Raw genomic sequence first — 16192 nt, 5'->3', positions numbered from 1 at the left:
TTATAACGCACATTTCACGTTTTTAAGGTTAAGGTACATTTTTAGAGCGTGTTCGTTTCCTTGCATGCTGTTGATATTTTACGTGACCCGCCGTCCTGACCTCTGAGAACTATGAGGCGACCATAACTCTTGCCATTGTCTGACTGATTTTTAAAGGATGAACATCCAGGGCAAAGGTGAAATTAAAACAGGATCCTGTGCGCGTCGCGACCTACGTCAAGTTTTAAATACTTTTTGTAGCAGGATGTCAACAAATAATGTAGTAATCGAACCTCTAAAATTGAGTACTGATGTCCTGGTTTTAACATTCATGCCTTATTTAATAAAAAATTAATTATGGTCCTTGTTCGGCGTTCGAGCATCTTCATGCAATTCAATCAAAAGGCATTCATATTATCAGCTTTGCAATAATATTACTATATACTGTATGTTTTGTGCCTTTTTCAAACCGCATCGGGGAATATTTAAAGCACCTAATCCGAATTATAAATGTATAATAAATGACGTTGATGGCGGGAGGTGACCGATCGGAATGCGGCCCGTCTCGGGTCTCAGGTGTCGCGCATGCGCACGCGCAGCTCCGAACCCCGTCCCAGGTGGAGTCGGCGGTGGAGGAGCCGAGCCGTCAGAGGCCAGCGGCGCGACGTCCAGCGTCCACATGTCTTTACTGGAGAGGTTAGACTGGCGGGTGAGTTCCACAGCAATTCGTTCTCAGTTCTCTCCTTCGAAGGACCAAACGGGCCTGTTTAATTAGCTACATTTATTTCGAGCTGTAGATCCAAAACGCTTAAACACAGGCTTAATTAAAAAGAAAAAAAAAGATCATACAATTATGATTAGTGGTGGTGCAGTCCTATAAAACACTGGAAAACAGTAGCCTTCAGAAAATTAAATAAGATAAAAAAAATTATCGCTGGCAAAATCTCTTCAATTATCGACAAATTCGATATAAAATATAACATTTTTATTTTAGATTTTAATATAAAAACATTGTTCTTTATATCTTTACACAAATCTATAATTACTATATATAAATAAATATTTGAAACTGAAAATAGCACGTGATAAAAACTAGTGGCGAGACAATTAATACGGTTGTGTTTTACATTTTTAATAATCGAAGTGTGAATATTTTGTTAATACTTCAAAATAAAATACAATTCTTCGAATGTGAAGAATTAGGTATAATCGTTAGGAAATTATATATATTTTTTATATAGGTTACCGCCTGCAATTATATACACAAACAAATACAATTTAACAAGGATTCGTTTTTACAGATTCGGAAGTGGGAGCCAGAATAAAGAAGAGAACTGATGGATGAATTGGATGATTTTTTTTTTTGAGGGATGTAACGAGTTGCTCGGGTTCTTGTTAGGCGTGTTGGAATGGAGCACGAACTCGCGCGTTGATAAACTTCCAGTTCGGATCTTGGAAAGCGGAAAGGAGCGCGAGGCGCGCAGCGGGAGTCTGGGAGTTTCGCAGAAACCGTCCCGCTCCGCAGCAGGTCTCAGGAAAACCGGGACCGGAGCTGCCCCGGTTTCACCCGGTGCTCGGCGCGTTTACCGGCTCATGACGTCACCGAGAACACTTATGGCACGATTCTCCGACCCCAGCTCCGAGGCTCTACAAGCACTTTTTTCGTTCCTAAAGTCGCTTCCAAACATATTATACCACCGGTCGTTTAATACTACTGATAATTTAAGGTTATTTCACTCGTTGTTTTGTTAAAAAAGTGCGGAGCAAGCGGACAGCGCAGCCATTGGCGCCTCGCTGCAGCGCCAGCCAATCGGAGGCGAGGCCACGCCCCACCGCGCTCTCCACGCGAATATAGACGCGGCGGCCCTGCGCGGCCGGCGCAGAGGGACGGACCTCCCGACTCGGGCTCTCTCGGCGGGTTCATGTCTGGTTCTCCAGCTCGGGTCCAGCTGTGTGGATTAAGCCCGTCGCCTCTCCAGGCCGCGTGATTCGGTGACGTTGCGTGACGTTGCGTGGCGCGGCGGCAGCATGCTGTGGAAGCTGGCGGATAACGTGAAGTACGAGGAGGACTGTGAGGTGAGGGGGACCTGGCCTGGTCTGAGAGGACATTCCGGGACATTTAAAGCAGCAAACACTCGCTGTGAACTTATAAAAGATCTATTCAGATGCTTCAAACTAAACTAGATGAAATGATTGCATGGGACGGTTTGCTTGTAATGTCTGCAGAAATTGCAGATATTGCAGAATTATTTTTAACATGCTTCGGTATAAATAAAACTATGCATTATACATACATAATAGTTTCTGTGTGTGTATATGTATATGCATATGTTATATTATAGATATTTATGCTCTATTAACGTCGTGCATTTTTCGGGTTTTAAACTCTCTAATATATAGATTTACTGTATAAAAGAGAGAAAGAAAACGTGCCGTTGCGCTCGTGCAGATATGCTGGGTTTTACTCTTTATTTCGTTTCATGAAGTTGAACCGCTGAACGTGAACGAACTTTTTTTGTTTTCCGCAGAAAAATCATATACCAGCGCTGATCACCTGATCATTTCTTTTGTGCATTATGTATGTTTTATGCAATTTCATATGTTTTAACGAACACGAGGATTACCAAGCATTGATAACACAGATATGTTAGTTCTGTCGGCGTAGATGTATAAAAAAAATTATAATAAATGTGCTTATTTATACTGATTTTTAGTGGTCTGGAGTTGTTTAATTTATAATTAAAGCAGGCTATTATTTTTAACTAGAAGTTCATTTGTGTGCATATCTATTGCATTAAACTGAAATTCTTGTGTTTAGAACAGTGAAAATAATAAATCACACTAATTCAAATTCCTACATTTTCCCTATAGGAAAGACATGATGGCAGCAGCAACGGGAATCCCAGGTTACCCCACCTGCCCGCGGTGAGCCAGCACCTCTACAGTCCGGCCCCATCCATCGGCCATTCCGGGAGCTCCGACTTCCAGCCTCCCTACTTCCCACCCCCATACCAGGCCCTGTCGTACCCCCAGAGCAGTGACCCCTACTCCCACCTCAACGACCCTTTCAGCATCAACTCCATCCACCAGTCCCCCTCCTCCAACCAGCAGCAGTCATGGCCTGGGCGCCAGAGCCAGGACATCGGAGCCCACGCCCGCAGCGGCCTGGCCAGTCAGATTCTAGGCTTAGACGTGGGTTCGACCAGCGTGAGGAGGGATGGATTTCGCCGACCTGAGCCCCTGCCACCCCACATCCAGGGCATAGACCAGTCGGTCATCGGAGACAACATGGGACTGCATGATATGGGCCACGGGATGGATGATGTTCAGGTGAGTCTAACTGGAAAACTGACCCCCATTCCATTCCTGTGTTCCATGTCTGATCCGTACGAACGATGCCTCCCCATTCAAACTTACTATAGAACAATACATAAAATATGATTTAATGTAAATTTTTGTATTTTTCCAGAGTGTGGATGACCACATCATAATAGCAGACCAGACTGTCATCAAAAAAGGTTAGTTGGTTGAATTACATTGTATTTATAAAATAGAGGAAATGCACATAACGCTTATATTCCATACATATTCTATTCAATTCTGTACGGAAATCTTTTTTTTTTCTTTTAAATATGTGTACGGTATATGGAAAGGAACTGCCCGGTCTTGTTTCACCTCCTGTGTAAATTGTTGGTTCTGCTGATTTTGTGAACTGGATGCCCTGTGCTGACAGAACGGCACCAGGATGGCAAAAGCCGTGCTTCGTTTGTAAACGCCTAATCCCTAAAGACCCGCGGCGCATTGAAGTAATCTGGGTTTGATCCATGGAATGAATGGACAGCCAGGAAGGAGAATTCCTCCAAAATGACAGATCTGGGTAGTTTTGCAATCTCCGCGGCTGTGTGTAGAACCGGTGAGAAGCTCCGGCTTTGTTCCTCCAGATTGTGGGCTTTTTTTTTTTTTTTTTTCGTAGCTGGAGTGAAGAGACGTCTCACTGACATGCACAAACACACTCCTCACACATGCACCAGCATATTGCCTGGGTGTGGCACTCCGTAGGAACCTGGGGAGAGAGCAGCCATTGGCTGTGACCTTGAAAAACGTTGAGGCAAACAAACCCCGTGTTGATTAATCTACTTAAAATGATTCTAATTATTAGGGCTTTAGATATGGAGGAGGGCCAGTTCCACGCCACTTGTTTTTATGACTATGTTTGACTGTGGCACCATGAGCGATGAGAAATGGCAGCGCTCTGGCATGTGTGACATTCACTGAAGCATCTCGCTAGAAGTTGGCTTTTTTTTTTTTTGGCTGTTTTTCCTCTTTTTCTGTGTGTGAGTGTGAGAAGGGTGATAACTTAATCCCAAGTTTGGAATGTGTTTCTTCTGTGTAAAACCACGCTTTGTGTGTTATAAATACCTTTTTTTGAAATTGGCCGAGCCCGGGGCGTATTTTGTGATTCCGTGTTATTTAAACTCTTCTCTGTGTGCCGGACGTAGGCTTGCAGGGTACTGGGGGCTGCATTGTTACACAACTGCTGTCTACAAGTTTAGTGAAGGCCTTTGTGCTTACAAAGACAAGAAACCTCACATGGTCCATGTTCCTCCAGGTCCCGTGTCCCTGCCCAAGGGGAACGTCCTTGGCCTGCCCTTCCAGAGAGAGTCTCTGCTGGGCATGGTGTCCAACCCCACCGAGGTGTTCTGCTCCGTGCCGGGGCGCCTCTCACTGCTCAGCTCCACGTCCAAGTACAAAGTGACGGTGGCTGAAGTGCAGAGACGCCTGTCCCCTCCTGAATGTCTCAACGCGTCGCTGCTGGGAGGGGTGCTGCGAAGGTGAGTCTCTCAGGAATGAGAAACACATTCTGTTATTGTGTTGGCTGTTACTTTGGGACTATTTACTGTATAAAGAAACCAACCCCTGCCCTATTACTGTCCCAAACTTGGTTGCATGTAAACACACAATAGGACCTCCTAGTCCCGCCCCCTGGCCTTCATGTCACTTTTGTGTAAGAATCCTCCCCACTCTCGTCATTTGACAGGAACAATAGCAACAAATCCCTGTTAGAATGCAAACTGCAGTCTCAGCTGTCTTATAAAAGGGATGCACCATGTCAGCATGGCAGGATGGATGGAATTATTAAAAAATGTTTTGGGTGAAGCCTCACCCAGTTTGTAATTCAATGTGCACACACTGGGCTATGCACGGTTCTTTTGAAATCTGTTGATTTAGTTTTGTCTAGCGATATAAAAAACTATTTAAATGCATTTTTTCCTGATACTGAAAAACTTGGTTGCTTGAAGGCTTTTGTATGTATCCATTGCCATTCTGGTACTGTGCGTGTGTGTGTGTGTGTGTAAGTCCGGGGGCTCGGTGCGTGTAGCTGAAGCTTGTTGGCAACAGCATGGCTGAATTTAATAACAGTTGACCTTGCGGCCCATATGTCATCAGTCAGTTGCAGTGGGAGGTACACAAGTTCTGGGGGAGGGGCGGGGCATTTATTTTATTTTTTTTAACTTGAAGTGCACGTTTCATACTTCCCATGTGCCCCTGCCACACTTGCACGCACATTCTCTCAAACAAACACACACACAAACTCAGAGACGCTGTTAAGTAGGTCATTGAGTGATATGGGGGGGGGGGCTGCCCGATGATAGCGTCTCTCACCCGCCTCGCAGAGCGCTGGGCCTGTACGCCGCTCATGCGGAAGGAGGGCTTGCGTACAGCAAGTGGGGAGTTTCACTGCATGCGTCTGTGTGTGCGCACGTGTGTTTTTGTAAAAACAATATCTGCTGAAACCAAAGACTAAAGCATCATTTGCGTCAGTGCATCAGAAAAGCTTCTGCTTCCAAAATGTAAGAAATTTCACTGTGGCACTGACTTCTGGCTCATCCATCGCTGTTCTCTTTCAGAGCCAAGTCGAAAAACGGCGGCCGGTCCTTGAGGGAGAAGCTGGACAAAATCGGACTGAACCTCCCTGCGGGACGGAGAAAGGCTGCCAACGTCACCTTACTCACAGCACTGGTCGAAGGTACGGAATCGAGAGTCAATTTTTCACAGCCCCGTTCCGGCCTTCATATTCAGTACTAGGTTGATACGGATCGAAGCTAGAAACATTTTATTACTCATATACAGTCCTACTGAACCCTCCTTTGAACTGGATCACCGTTGACATTTGTCTCCGGTCTCCAGAACACTGTAAGCATTGGGTCATGAGCAATTGGGACGGTTTCCGCTACTGAACTGACGAACGAGCGTCCGCCTCCAGCCACGTGTGATGCTTTTGGTGTCAGTTGTTTGGTAATTGCAGCTACTGCAATTAAACAGGCAGTTGGTCGATGGAGGAACATGACTGCGAGGCGCTGTTATTTAGAGGCCTTCTCGTTATCATGCGCTCGCTCGCCAAGAGCAGCGTCTGACCTTAAAGGCGGCTGCTGCATCAATAAGAAGCTCTGCTGATGCGTCGGCCCCGTGGCCACGTGATCCCATTACAGGCATGCAGGATAACCCACTTTGCCTCAGCAGTCATGGCTGAAGTTTCCACTGCGCAGCCCGTAATCTGCACCCTACCTCCCGGGCAAATGTTTGGGATTTGAGTTCGAGAGCATGCCGCGATGTTTTTGGCGAAACATCATCGACAGCTAACCTGCTTCCCTCCCGTTGTGTCACGTGCAGGCGAAGCTGTACACCTGGCGAGAGATTTTGGTTACGTGTGCGAGACAGAGTTTCCAGCCAAAGCCATTGCAGAGTACCTGGGTCGGCCGCACGTTGAACGCAATGAGGTCAACTCTCGGAAAAACATGCTCCTGGCTGCCAAGTGAGTGTATCTCTAGAATGCTTCTCAGCGCATCAAAAAGTTGGTGTAATAAGCTTGACAGGTATAGGGGTTTCTGATTTGGGTGTCTGGTTTCCTCACCAAGGCAAATCTGCAAGGAGTTCACCGACCTGCTGACTCAGGATCGCTCTCCGCTGGGCAACTCCCGGCCGGCACCCATCTTGGAGCCTGGCATCCAGGGCTGCCTGACCCACTTCAGCCTGATCACCCACGGCTTCGGCTCCCCTGCCATCTGCGCTGCCATGACCTCTCTGCAGAACTATCTGAACGAGGCCCTCAAACAGGTGGACAAAATGTACCTGAGCTCGGGCAGCGACACGCAAAGCTCTTCAGAGGGCGGCAGCAAAAGCTCGGACAAGATGGACAAGCACCGGAAATGAGGCGGACTGCCGTCTGGACTGTACAGCCGCATCGGACTACATTTTACCCCATTGTTTTTCAGAACTGTCATCTTTTTCACCTCCAGTCCCACATCAGCTTTGTGCCAGAGATCTGTGTCTTCCAGAGAATATTTTTGAAAGACATTTCACAACTTCCCACTTGCCTAGATATTGAACAGCCACTTGTGTCCAACTGCTTTGCAGGTTTGGGAACGCTCTGCCACTTTTTTGGGCAGAGGAGACAGCACATGCTTTCCTGAAGGCACCATTTCAAGAAGACTGTTCTGTCGGAGGATGTGAATTCTCTCCCTTTTTTTATTTGAAAGTGTCCTCTTCTCTTCCTAAAAGGTGCTGATTCCCCACTGGCATGGCAAGAAAACATGCAGGAGTAGTCTCTTTGCTTGAATTGACTTTAGTTCTAAAGGTTAGGTAGGATGCAGTGTTATTGTGCTGTGTATTAAAAAGTGCTGTTGTGTGAGTGTAATGCATGTGTTGTGTTCAGGCTGACATTAGAGTCAATAAAGGACATCGAGGCCCAACACCTTCTACCCCAAAAACCAAGGCCAAAAAAGCCATGCCAGCTAAAGCTATGTCACTGAGTGCATGCATTTTGTATGTGTGTGTTTGTGTGTGTATATACACTTGTACATACATCTTCCTGCAAGAGTGCTTTTAATTAGCAATAGAACTGAAACTGAGGACATTTTCCACTAGAATGTAAATATTTTCTAATTTATGTTGTAATTTAATGGGATTTGTAAATATTGGTTAAAAACGCTGGTGCAAGGTTTAACTTTTAAAAACACATGTTAAACTTTTGTAATTTTTTTTCATCCTTTAGTGGCTAGGCAATGGGAATAATTATGTATTTGTCAGATATGTGTACAACTGTTTAAAAGGTACTGGGTGGGAGGGGACCAAAAGAATAAAAAAAAAAAACTTTATAAAATGGTTTTGATTTGAGTGTTTTTCATCCCCTTTCCAGTTTTGATCGAGTCGAGCAATGGTTCACTCCGATACAGAGGCTGTGGCCAATTCATATGTTCAAGGAAGCTTTCTATTTTCTGACAAATGCCATGGCCATGGACAATGGTCCCCATTATGTGTTGAAATATTAACACTGATGACACTGATCTGCACAGGTCCATCATGTGAGAGGCTGTGGTTGTGACTTGGTTGATTCACATTGTGTCGGGTGCAGTTTGGGACTTGCCGTGTTGCGCAACGGTGTGATTCAAGAGAAATATTTGACAAATGAACACTTTGCCCTTATGAATGATGTTAATTAAGAAATTTATTTTAAGTTGTACACCAACTTGACAGTTTTGGAGAACATATCATGCGGACAAAAAAATTAGAAGCAAGACACTTCCATTACCACATCAGAAATTCACTGGAGAATCAGGAAAATTTTACTATCTTGTTAGCACTGGCTTGGGAGTGAGATACCACACTCTGGTATGGTTTTTGTTAGCATCGACATTGAAATGCTAATCAGTGACAGGCATTCAGAGGTGTTAATACAAGCTTTCTCAGTTTTTTTAAAACTAACCTAACCAGCTACTGCACTCTGGTATGTTTTTTAACATTGATGTTGAAATTCTAATCACTGACAGTCATTCAGTGGTGTTACTACAGAATTTCTCTCACTGTTTTTGAAACAAACCCTAACCAGCTAACGCACTCTGGTATGGTTTTTGTCACATTGACGTTGAAATGCTAACCACTGACAGACATTCTGTTGTGCTAATACAGAGTTTCTCACACTTTTTAAAAAACTAACCTTAACCAGCTAACACACTCTGGTATGCTTTTTTTAACATTGACGTTGAAATGCTAATCACTGACAGCCATTCATCTGTTTTAATACAAAGTTTCTCACACTTTAAAAAAAAAACTAACCTAACCAGCTACTGCACTCTGGTATGTTTAAAAAAAACAAAAAAAAAACAGTGATTGCTAATCACTGACAGTCATTCAGTGGTGTTAAAACAAAATTTCTTTCACTGGTTTTAACCAGCTACTGCACTCTGGTATGGTTTTTCTTAGCATCGACATTGAAATGCTAATCACTGACAGACATTCAGCGGTGTTAATACAAAATTTCTCATACTTTTTAAAAAACTAACCCTAACCAGTTAACACACTCTGGAATGGTTTTGTTAGCATTGACGTTGAAATGCTAATCACTGACAGTCATTCAGCGGTGTTAATACAAAATTTCTCATACTTTTTAAAAAACTAACCCTAACCAGCAAACGCACTCTGGTATGGTTTTTGTCACATTGACGTTGAAATGCTAACCACTGACTGACATTCAGTTGTGCTAATACAGAGTTTCTCACACTTTTTAAAAAACTAACCTTAACCAGCTAACGCACTCTGGTATGCTTTTTTAAACATTGACGTTGAAATGCTAATCACTGACAGCCATTCATCTGTTTTAATACAAAGTTTCTCACACTTTAAAAAAAACTAACCTAACCAGCTACTGCACTCTGGTATGTTTAAAAAAAAAAAAAAAAAAACAGTGATTGCTAATCACTGACAGTCATTCAGTGGTGTTAAAAAAAAAATTTCTTTCACTGGTTTTAACCAGCTACTGCACTCTGGTATGGTTTTTCTTAGCATCGACATTGAAATGCTAATCACTGACAGACATTCAGCGGTGTTAATACAAAATTTCTCATACTTTTTAAAAAACTAACCCTAACCAGCTAACGCACTCTGGAATGGTTTTGTTAGCATTGACGTTGAAATGCTAATCACTGACAGTCATTCAGCGGTGTTAATCCAAAGTTTCTCACCGAGATTTTAAAAACTAACCCTAACCAGCAACCACATTCTGATATGTTTTTTGTTAGCCCAGACGTTGAACGAACGAAGTTCTAGTACACTGACAGTCATTCAGCTGTGTTAATGCAGAGTTTCTCTCACAAACATGCCAAATAAACTTAGCAATTCAGCTTGCTTGCACCTCGTAAAAACTCCTGTGCTCATGCCTGAGCTGCAGAAATCGTGTTCACTGGCAGTGTGGTTTCACTGCGGCGAGTTTGGTAAATGCTACACGCTCGCTGGCAAGGCAAACAGAGGTGGCCTGACTCACCGAATGCCTGTTAGCAAAACAAGTGTGAGCTGTTCCCTCAGAACCTGTTGGACCAGCCATGTTGCTCAGGCACTGAATACAGTTGACTGTAACAGCAGTCAGCCGCTCAGGATTATTTTTCTCAGGGGGCTGAAAGATGAGACTTTGTTTTGGCTGCTTTTGATGACTGACATTGCACAATTATGGGCTTCCTGTACCTCTTACCCGCTGACTTGTGACCCTATTTACTTAACAAGTGTAAACTTTTTTCTATTATACACTTTTTTTTATATTTTATCAATATATGTGTGTGTGTGTGTGTGTGTGTGTGTGTGTGTGTGTGTGTGTGTGTGTTATATATAAAAGGTGTTTGGATTCACAAGGAACTATGTTAAACATTTTCAGACCAAATGCTACCAAATGTTTTGGCACTGTGTATTGCACTAGCAGCCCTGAAAACATTCATATGACCTATTGTTGTAGGTACATTGATTAAGTTATGTATTTCACCAATGTTCACACGAACATGTAGACTGATCAAAAGCATTTTTCTTTCCACAGCTCATTTAAAACTAATTGCATAATTTTGAAATGGGATTGCATGCAAGTCAATCACAGTCAATGAAGCTAATGATTATATTTTAACATGTAAGTATGTTGGGTGTTACCTTGAAATTACTCTGTAACAGTTGAATTGCAGGCCACCATACCTGAATTAAAAAAAAACAAAACAAACAATAACAGTAATAGTACAAAAACTCCCATAATGACTAAGAATTTTATCACCACATATGCAACCTCAAACAGATGGTAGCAATGGCATTCCACATTGTTCTTAACATATCCATTAGAGGTCTGGAAAGTAACATCCAATTCGGTCTGTTAGGCATTAGGAGTCATTTGCAGCCACACTAATGGGACCCAAAACTTCTAACCACTGTAACCGCTTGTTAATAAATGGCTTAAATAAGCCTTGTCACATGTCGATCATCTCTGGCCCAGTTTAACGACATGGAATGTCTGCTTACAGCTGTTGGATGCAGAGCCACAATTTAAAGAGCCACAACAGTACAGAACAAAGCTTTAAACACTAGGGTCTAACCAGAAGGGTGGAGTGTGTCTACAAATGGCCTGTTTGAGTGGATGGGGGATGGGATGGGGGGGTCTTGGTTGCGATGACGTGGACACTAAATAATGAGAGCATAAAGTGTCTGTGGGGGGTAAGCAGCTAATCCCAGGAGAAATGAGGAAGAAATTAATCTAAATTACAGACACAGCGATCCAGCCCCAATTTAGGGGGGGCCAATTGGGGTGGGGGCATCGCGTCGTGGAGCGACTCCTTGTTTTGTTCTCAGTCTGTGGGAATGTGGTGGCCTGTCTTCCTTGCTCCTCTCTTCGTCAACCCAAACACCCCCTCCTTTGCTCCTGCTTTCCTCTACTTACACATATTTCCAATTAGCGTGGCCAGACTCGGAGGCCACAGCCATCACTCGCGCACTTCCATCCCTCCTGCTGCAGACACCAGATGTCTGTGTTTCTACGGGAACAGCTCCGCTCCTCCGCTGGGACCAAAACGTCTTCCCACTGTCCAGACTGAAAAAGATCAGGATTTGATGTCAATATAGAGGTCATTTCCAGAGGGCCTGGTTGTCTCCATAGTACTACCTCTTGTTTCCTATTTTTCTGTACAAAACCAGATAAATTACAGACTGGCAAACACCACATTTTCAGACAAATTGAAAGCATCTGGCTCTTCCCGGGAGGAAATGCTGTCAGACTGCCCACCTATGCAACATGGAGCAGCAAAAATCATGGCAAGATGAGAGTTTTAGTCAATAAATGATTGTTATCCCCTAATTTCCACAGAATAAGACAATGAAATCAGTGATTCTGTTATTGAATGCACAGCCACAGAAAAATCTGTGATGCGTGTGGCCCCGGTCAGTCAGTTTTGTGGTCAGAGTGTCTGACTCTTACTGGCAAGGCCGCAGCTTTGTGGGTGTCATCTGTTCCATATAAAAGACGGATTAAGGTCCTGGGTTTTTGACAGGGCCACACCACAACATTGACTTTTTAATGTTACAAAGCTGTCTTTGGTGTCTGTTTCAGGCCATTGTCCTGCTAAGAAGATGAATGGTTCCCCCAAGTTCAAAGTCTTGCTGAAACCAGCGGATGTTCTCCAAGACTCCTTCAGGCTTGGATACCTTGTTTTCCAATTGTCAATGCAATGAAGTGTCTTCATAAGGTTGCACATAATGTGCTGCATATTTACTCAGTATTGAGAATTGCAGAATTATTCTGTGAAACAATGGTTGTCTCTTTCCTTATATCCAATACATCCCAGAAAAACACAGATGTTCGCAGTCCATTCTAAGCAGGGCCAATTAATTGGTTCAAAGCAATCATAGCCAACAAAGTTCTTGTTTATATTCTTTATCCCACACTCCTCAATAATGAAATGGTGGAGAGTTGTAATCTTTGTAAAATTCTTGTAATTTTTGTAATTCTTGTAATCTTGTAAAAATTAAAACACACCAGTACAGTAAAGTCATTGAGCACCTTTGTTCTTGTATTACTTAGTAATGCATAGGATATTTACAGTATTTCAACCTTATGTTATATTGCATTCTATTATGCAAATGCTACACAAATGTAACAATCATTCCCCCCTGTCTATCACAAGTCTACAAACAAAATAATTGTAAAATTCACACGTAAATGGATGACTGTTTAGTCTCTTAAGGATTATGAGATTATCAAATGGAGCAATGGCTGATTAGTGGATTATGAAGGTGCCACTTGGTTTGTGGGACACATGTTCGATTTTCAGACTCTGGTGATAATAATAATTGTTACCCAGCCCCAAACAATACACTAATGACTGACTTAAGCTGTTAGAGGCAGGAGGCCCAAGACTCTGACCAGCCACCTGTCTTCCATGGGAGCTTCACACGATGGCTCATGGCTGCCTTTTCTTATTTCCTGCCCCCACCCCTCCCCTTTCTTCTGGGGTATGTTAATGGTTTGTAGTGGTTTATGGTCAGATTAGTTAAAGCAAGGTTCTGCATGAAGTACTATCTGTAGCATTTGTGAAATAATTACATTTTATGATACAATGATGCTTTTTGCAGCAAGTAATTAAACATCGATTACCAGTAGACTTTGAGTTCATTAGCATTACTGGAATTCTCCACTTGTAACATGTTCTAATGTTCAATGAGAACACCTCTGTCACATGACAGATGAATTGCACATTGTTTTATTCTTTATACTTCCCCACATTTGGAACACCAAACTTGCCTAAATGTGTCAAGTTTGGAAAAAGACCATACAAAGGGGTGTGTGTCCAATAGAGGTTGTGCTTCGTGTCTGGGCCTGTCTGTGGCAGTTGTACTTAATGGTTTTGAGACGTTAAGGTGTACATACAGATACAAAAAGTTGGGAAAAAAAAACATTTTGGGCATCCCATATGATGCTGTTGAGTCTGTACATAATGTTTAGACAGAGTTGTGTTTGATGAAGACAACAAAAGGTGATTCTTGCTTGAAGGTTTCAAAATATATGTCTAAATATATGAGTATGATTTTACCACAAATTTACCATGCAAAAATAATAATGGAACTGAAAGCTCAAATACAGTCCTTATTGTATCCTTTTAATTTGAGTTCCCAACAGTTCCACTGCCGTGTTTATTTAACAAAAGCAAGTGAAGTTCTAGGTTAAAAGCACCAGTGTGCGCATTTAACTGTCAGTTGCATAAATAATTCATTGTTAATGAATTCTCTCGTCTGAGATACCTGGTAACGGCAGACAGGAGAAGCATGTGCATTGTCCCTTCGAGTCAATAGCCGGGGCTTGCTCTTTGTTCTCCTTTCGCATTGCAATGGGACATTTCAATGATAAGCATCAGCACTCACAAACTGTAACATGACATCTGGACAGCATCTGTTTACAGAGCGATCGCCCACCCCCTGTGGGTGCCCTTAAAGAAACTGATGCATTCATGTTCCACGTTTTTCCTACAGTACCTTGGCATGAGTGCAACCGTAAGCAGGAAGCAGTGATGGGGAGAGGAGAGGCTAGAGTAGGTATGCCCACAAGCAGAAAGCCGCCTTTTGCACTTCAGCTACAGGTAAACCTTGTTACTCGGCCCGTGCATGGCTGAAGAAGGGCCTGTGGGCATTGTGAACGTTGTGCAGATAAAAGGTAATCTTAGCGGAATAGTGGGACTAGATTCAACAGACCGAGAGCAGCTGGAAGACGTCCTTATACGGCTGTGGACAGAAATCGAGACTCAAAAGTCTGGAAAGCTCTTTATTTATTTTTATTTTTTATTTTTAATGACATTTGTTACAGAGTTTACCTGGAGTAATAGCATTAATGCTGAGAATATAGAATCTTTGCCAAGAGACACACACACACACACACACACAAACAAAAAAGAAAGACTAAAGATATTTTACAACAGCGTGGCGATCTTCTTAGGTGACGACTGAGACCTGAATGGGCTTCTTAGACAATAAATGCTGCCAGTATGGAGTGAATCATGGTGAAACCGCATTCATTTCCTGTATGTGTTTATCTAGGGGGGGATGGGGTGCACGCTGTCTGGACTTGTTTGTAACAGGCAAGATGGAAGAAGGCGGCGACGACTCGGGCTCTCTGTGTTTCCGTGGCCGGGCCTTGGCAGCTTATCTCCTCTGCTTTAAAAGTCCGATATTTTCCGTCCGAGAGGAAACAGAAAAGGCCACAAATGGAGCCGATTAAAGCGTGGCCATCTCAGCATAGAATCAGGGCGTGATGGCAACAGGGGAGTGGTGGAAATTCCAGTCTCACTTCCTAATGGAAATCAGAAGTGACTTGCTCTTTCACAACGCACCAGGCGCACCATGAAATGCGTGTTCGCACAGATACGCGTTAGGCCACGCTCCACTTGAGTAGCTGCACAGCAGGCAGTTTGCCATCAGTCACAACAATGAGCTTTAAAAGTCACAACAGCTTGCATTAAAGCCAGTCAGAAAACTTTTGTACGGATAGAAAAGTGCTAAGGTATAAAATGCAATTTCTATTTTGCATTTGCAAAAAAGTTTTGCAACGGAAAAAATGATTCAAAAACCTTGCTTCAGTGGAATTTAATGGTTAATCCGGTGCTATTTTAGGCTGTATTGTGATCTCGAAAATTATGCAATCGCCCAAAGGCAGTGTGATTTTTCAGATTTCATTACTGGACAGAATTTAATCTCAAATTCTGAGGTGCAGTTATCAGCAGAGGTTTATGAATGAAGTCATGTGGCATTCTGATTGGCCAAGAGGACCCCTGGGACAGTGACTATATCTCATGGCACTCTGGTGCATCTATTTAAATATAATTTCATGGTCACAAGGTCATGTGACCAGATGATTCCTGAATTATGTGGTATAAGATCAGATGGCTTAGATATGAATTATTTCATTACAAAGAAAGTTTTGGTTCAGGACAAAATAAATCTAAAATAAGTTTAAAGAATTAAACTCATACTTAGTAGAACAGCACAATGAAACTGATAACAACGAAATAAATGGAAATGGCAACTAGGGCTACATTTCAACCATGATGGAGAGTTCTCAGGCAGAGCAATGGTTAATTTTTCTATATGAAGAGCTAAACCCATTCTTTCTCGAAATTTGGCAAAATAATGAATCTGTTCGGATATTTGACACATTGAGTTTGTGATATTTGATTCTTTATATATTCCTTTTTTCCAACATGTGGTCAGAGGTCACCTGGTGTTTTGGGTCGTATTTTGGGCACAACCCAAAATTTTTTGGCAATGTTGCTGAGTAATCATGCTTGGAGGAAGGTGAGAAAGATGGAAATAATTTAAATCTGAACAAATTTATTTCAGCTTCTCAAGATTTTTTAAGCTGAATGCAAGC

General features: G+C 42.8%; 1 protein-coding gene across 2 annotated transcripts; it reads left to right on the top strand.

The window, feature by feature from the left end:
• Positions 1-591: 591 nt before the first annotated feature.
• Positions 592-8142, top strand: tfap2c (transcription factor AP-2 gamma (activating enhancer binding protein 2 gamma)). Of its 2 annotated transcripts, none has more exons than XM_028998114.1 (7): positions 592-688; positions 2851-3309; positions 3449-3497; positions 4589-4811; positions 5889-6007; positions 6652-6793; positions 6897-8142. In XM_028998114.1, the coding sequence occupies exons 1-7, from the start codon at positions 659-661 to the stop codon at positions 7189-7191; spliced, it is 1317 nt and encodes a 438-aa protein (XP_028853947.1). In that variant the 5' UTR covers positions 592-658; the 3' UTR covers positions 7192-8142. The 2 variants fall into 2 exon arrangements, with proteins under 2 accessions (XP_028853947.1, XP_028853946.1); XM_028998113.1 differs by lacking the exon at positions 592-688 and adding an exon at positions 1843-2055.
• Positions 8143-16192: the final 8050 nt, after the last annotated feature.

The sequence above is a fragment of the Denticeps clupeoides genome, chromosome 12 (genome assembly GCF_900700375.1).
Source record: "Denticeps clupeoides chromosome 12, fDenClu1.1, whole genome shotgun sequence".
Classification (NCBI taxonomy): Eukaryota; Metazoa; Chordata; class Actinopteri; order Clupeiformes; family Denticipitidae; genus Denticeps; species Denticeps clupeoides.
This window is presented reverse-complemented; position numbering and strand designations above follow the sequence as displayed.

Coding starts and splice junctions, on each gene's coding strand:
- tfap2c (XM_028998113.1), top strand. CDS start 2,008: ATGCTGTGGAAGCTGGCGGATAACGTGAAGTACGAGGAGGACTGTGAG. Junction 3,310..3,448: donor ACGGGATGGATGATGTTCAG/GTGAGTCTAACT, acceptor GTATTTTTCCAG/AGTGTGGATGACCACATCAT. Junction 4,812..5,888: donor CTGGGAGGGGTGCTGCGAAG/GTGAGTCTCTCA, acceptor GTTCTCTTTCAG/AGCCAAGTCGAAAAACGGCG.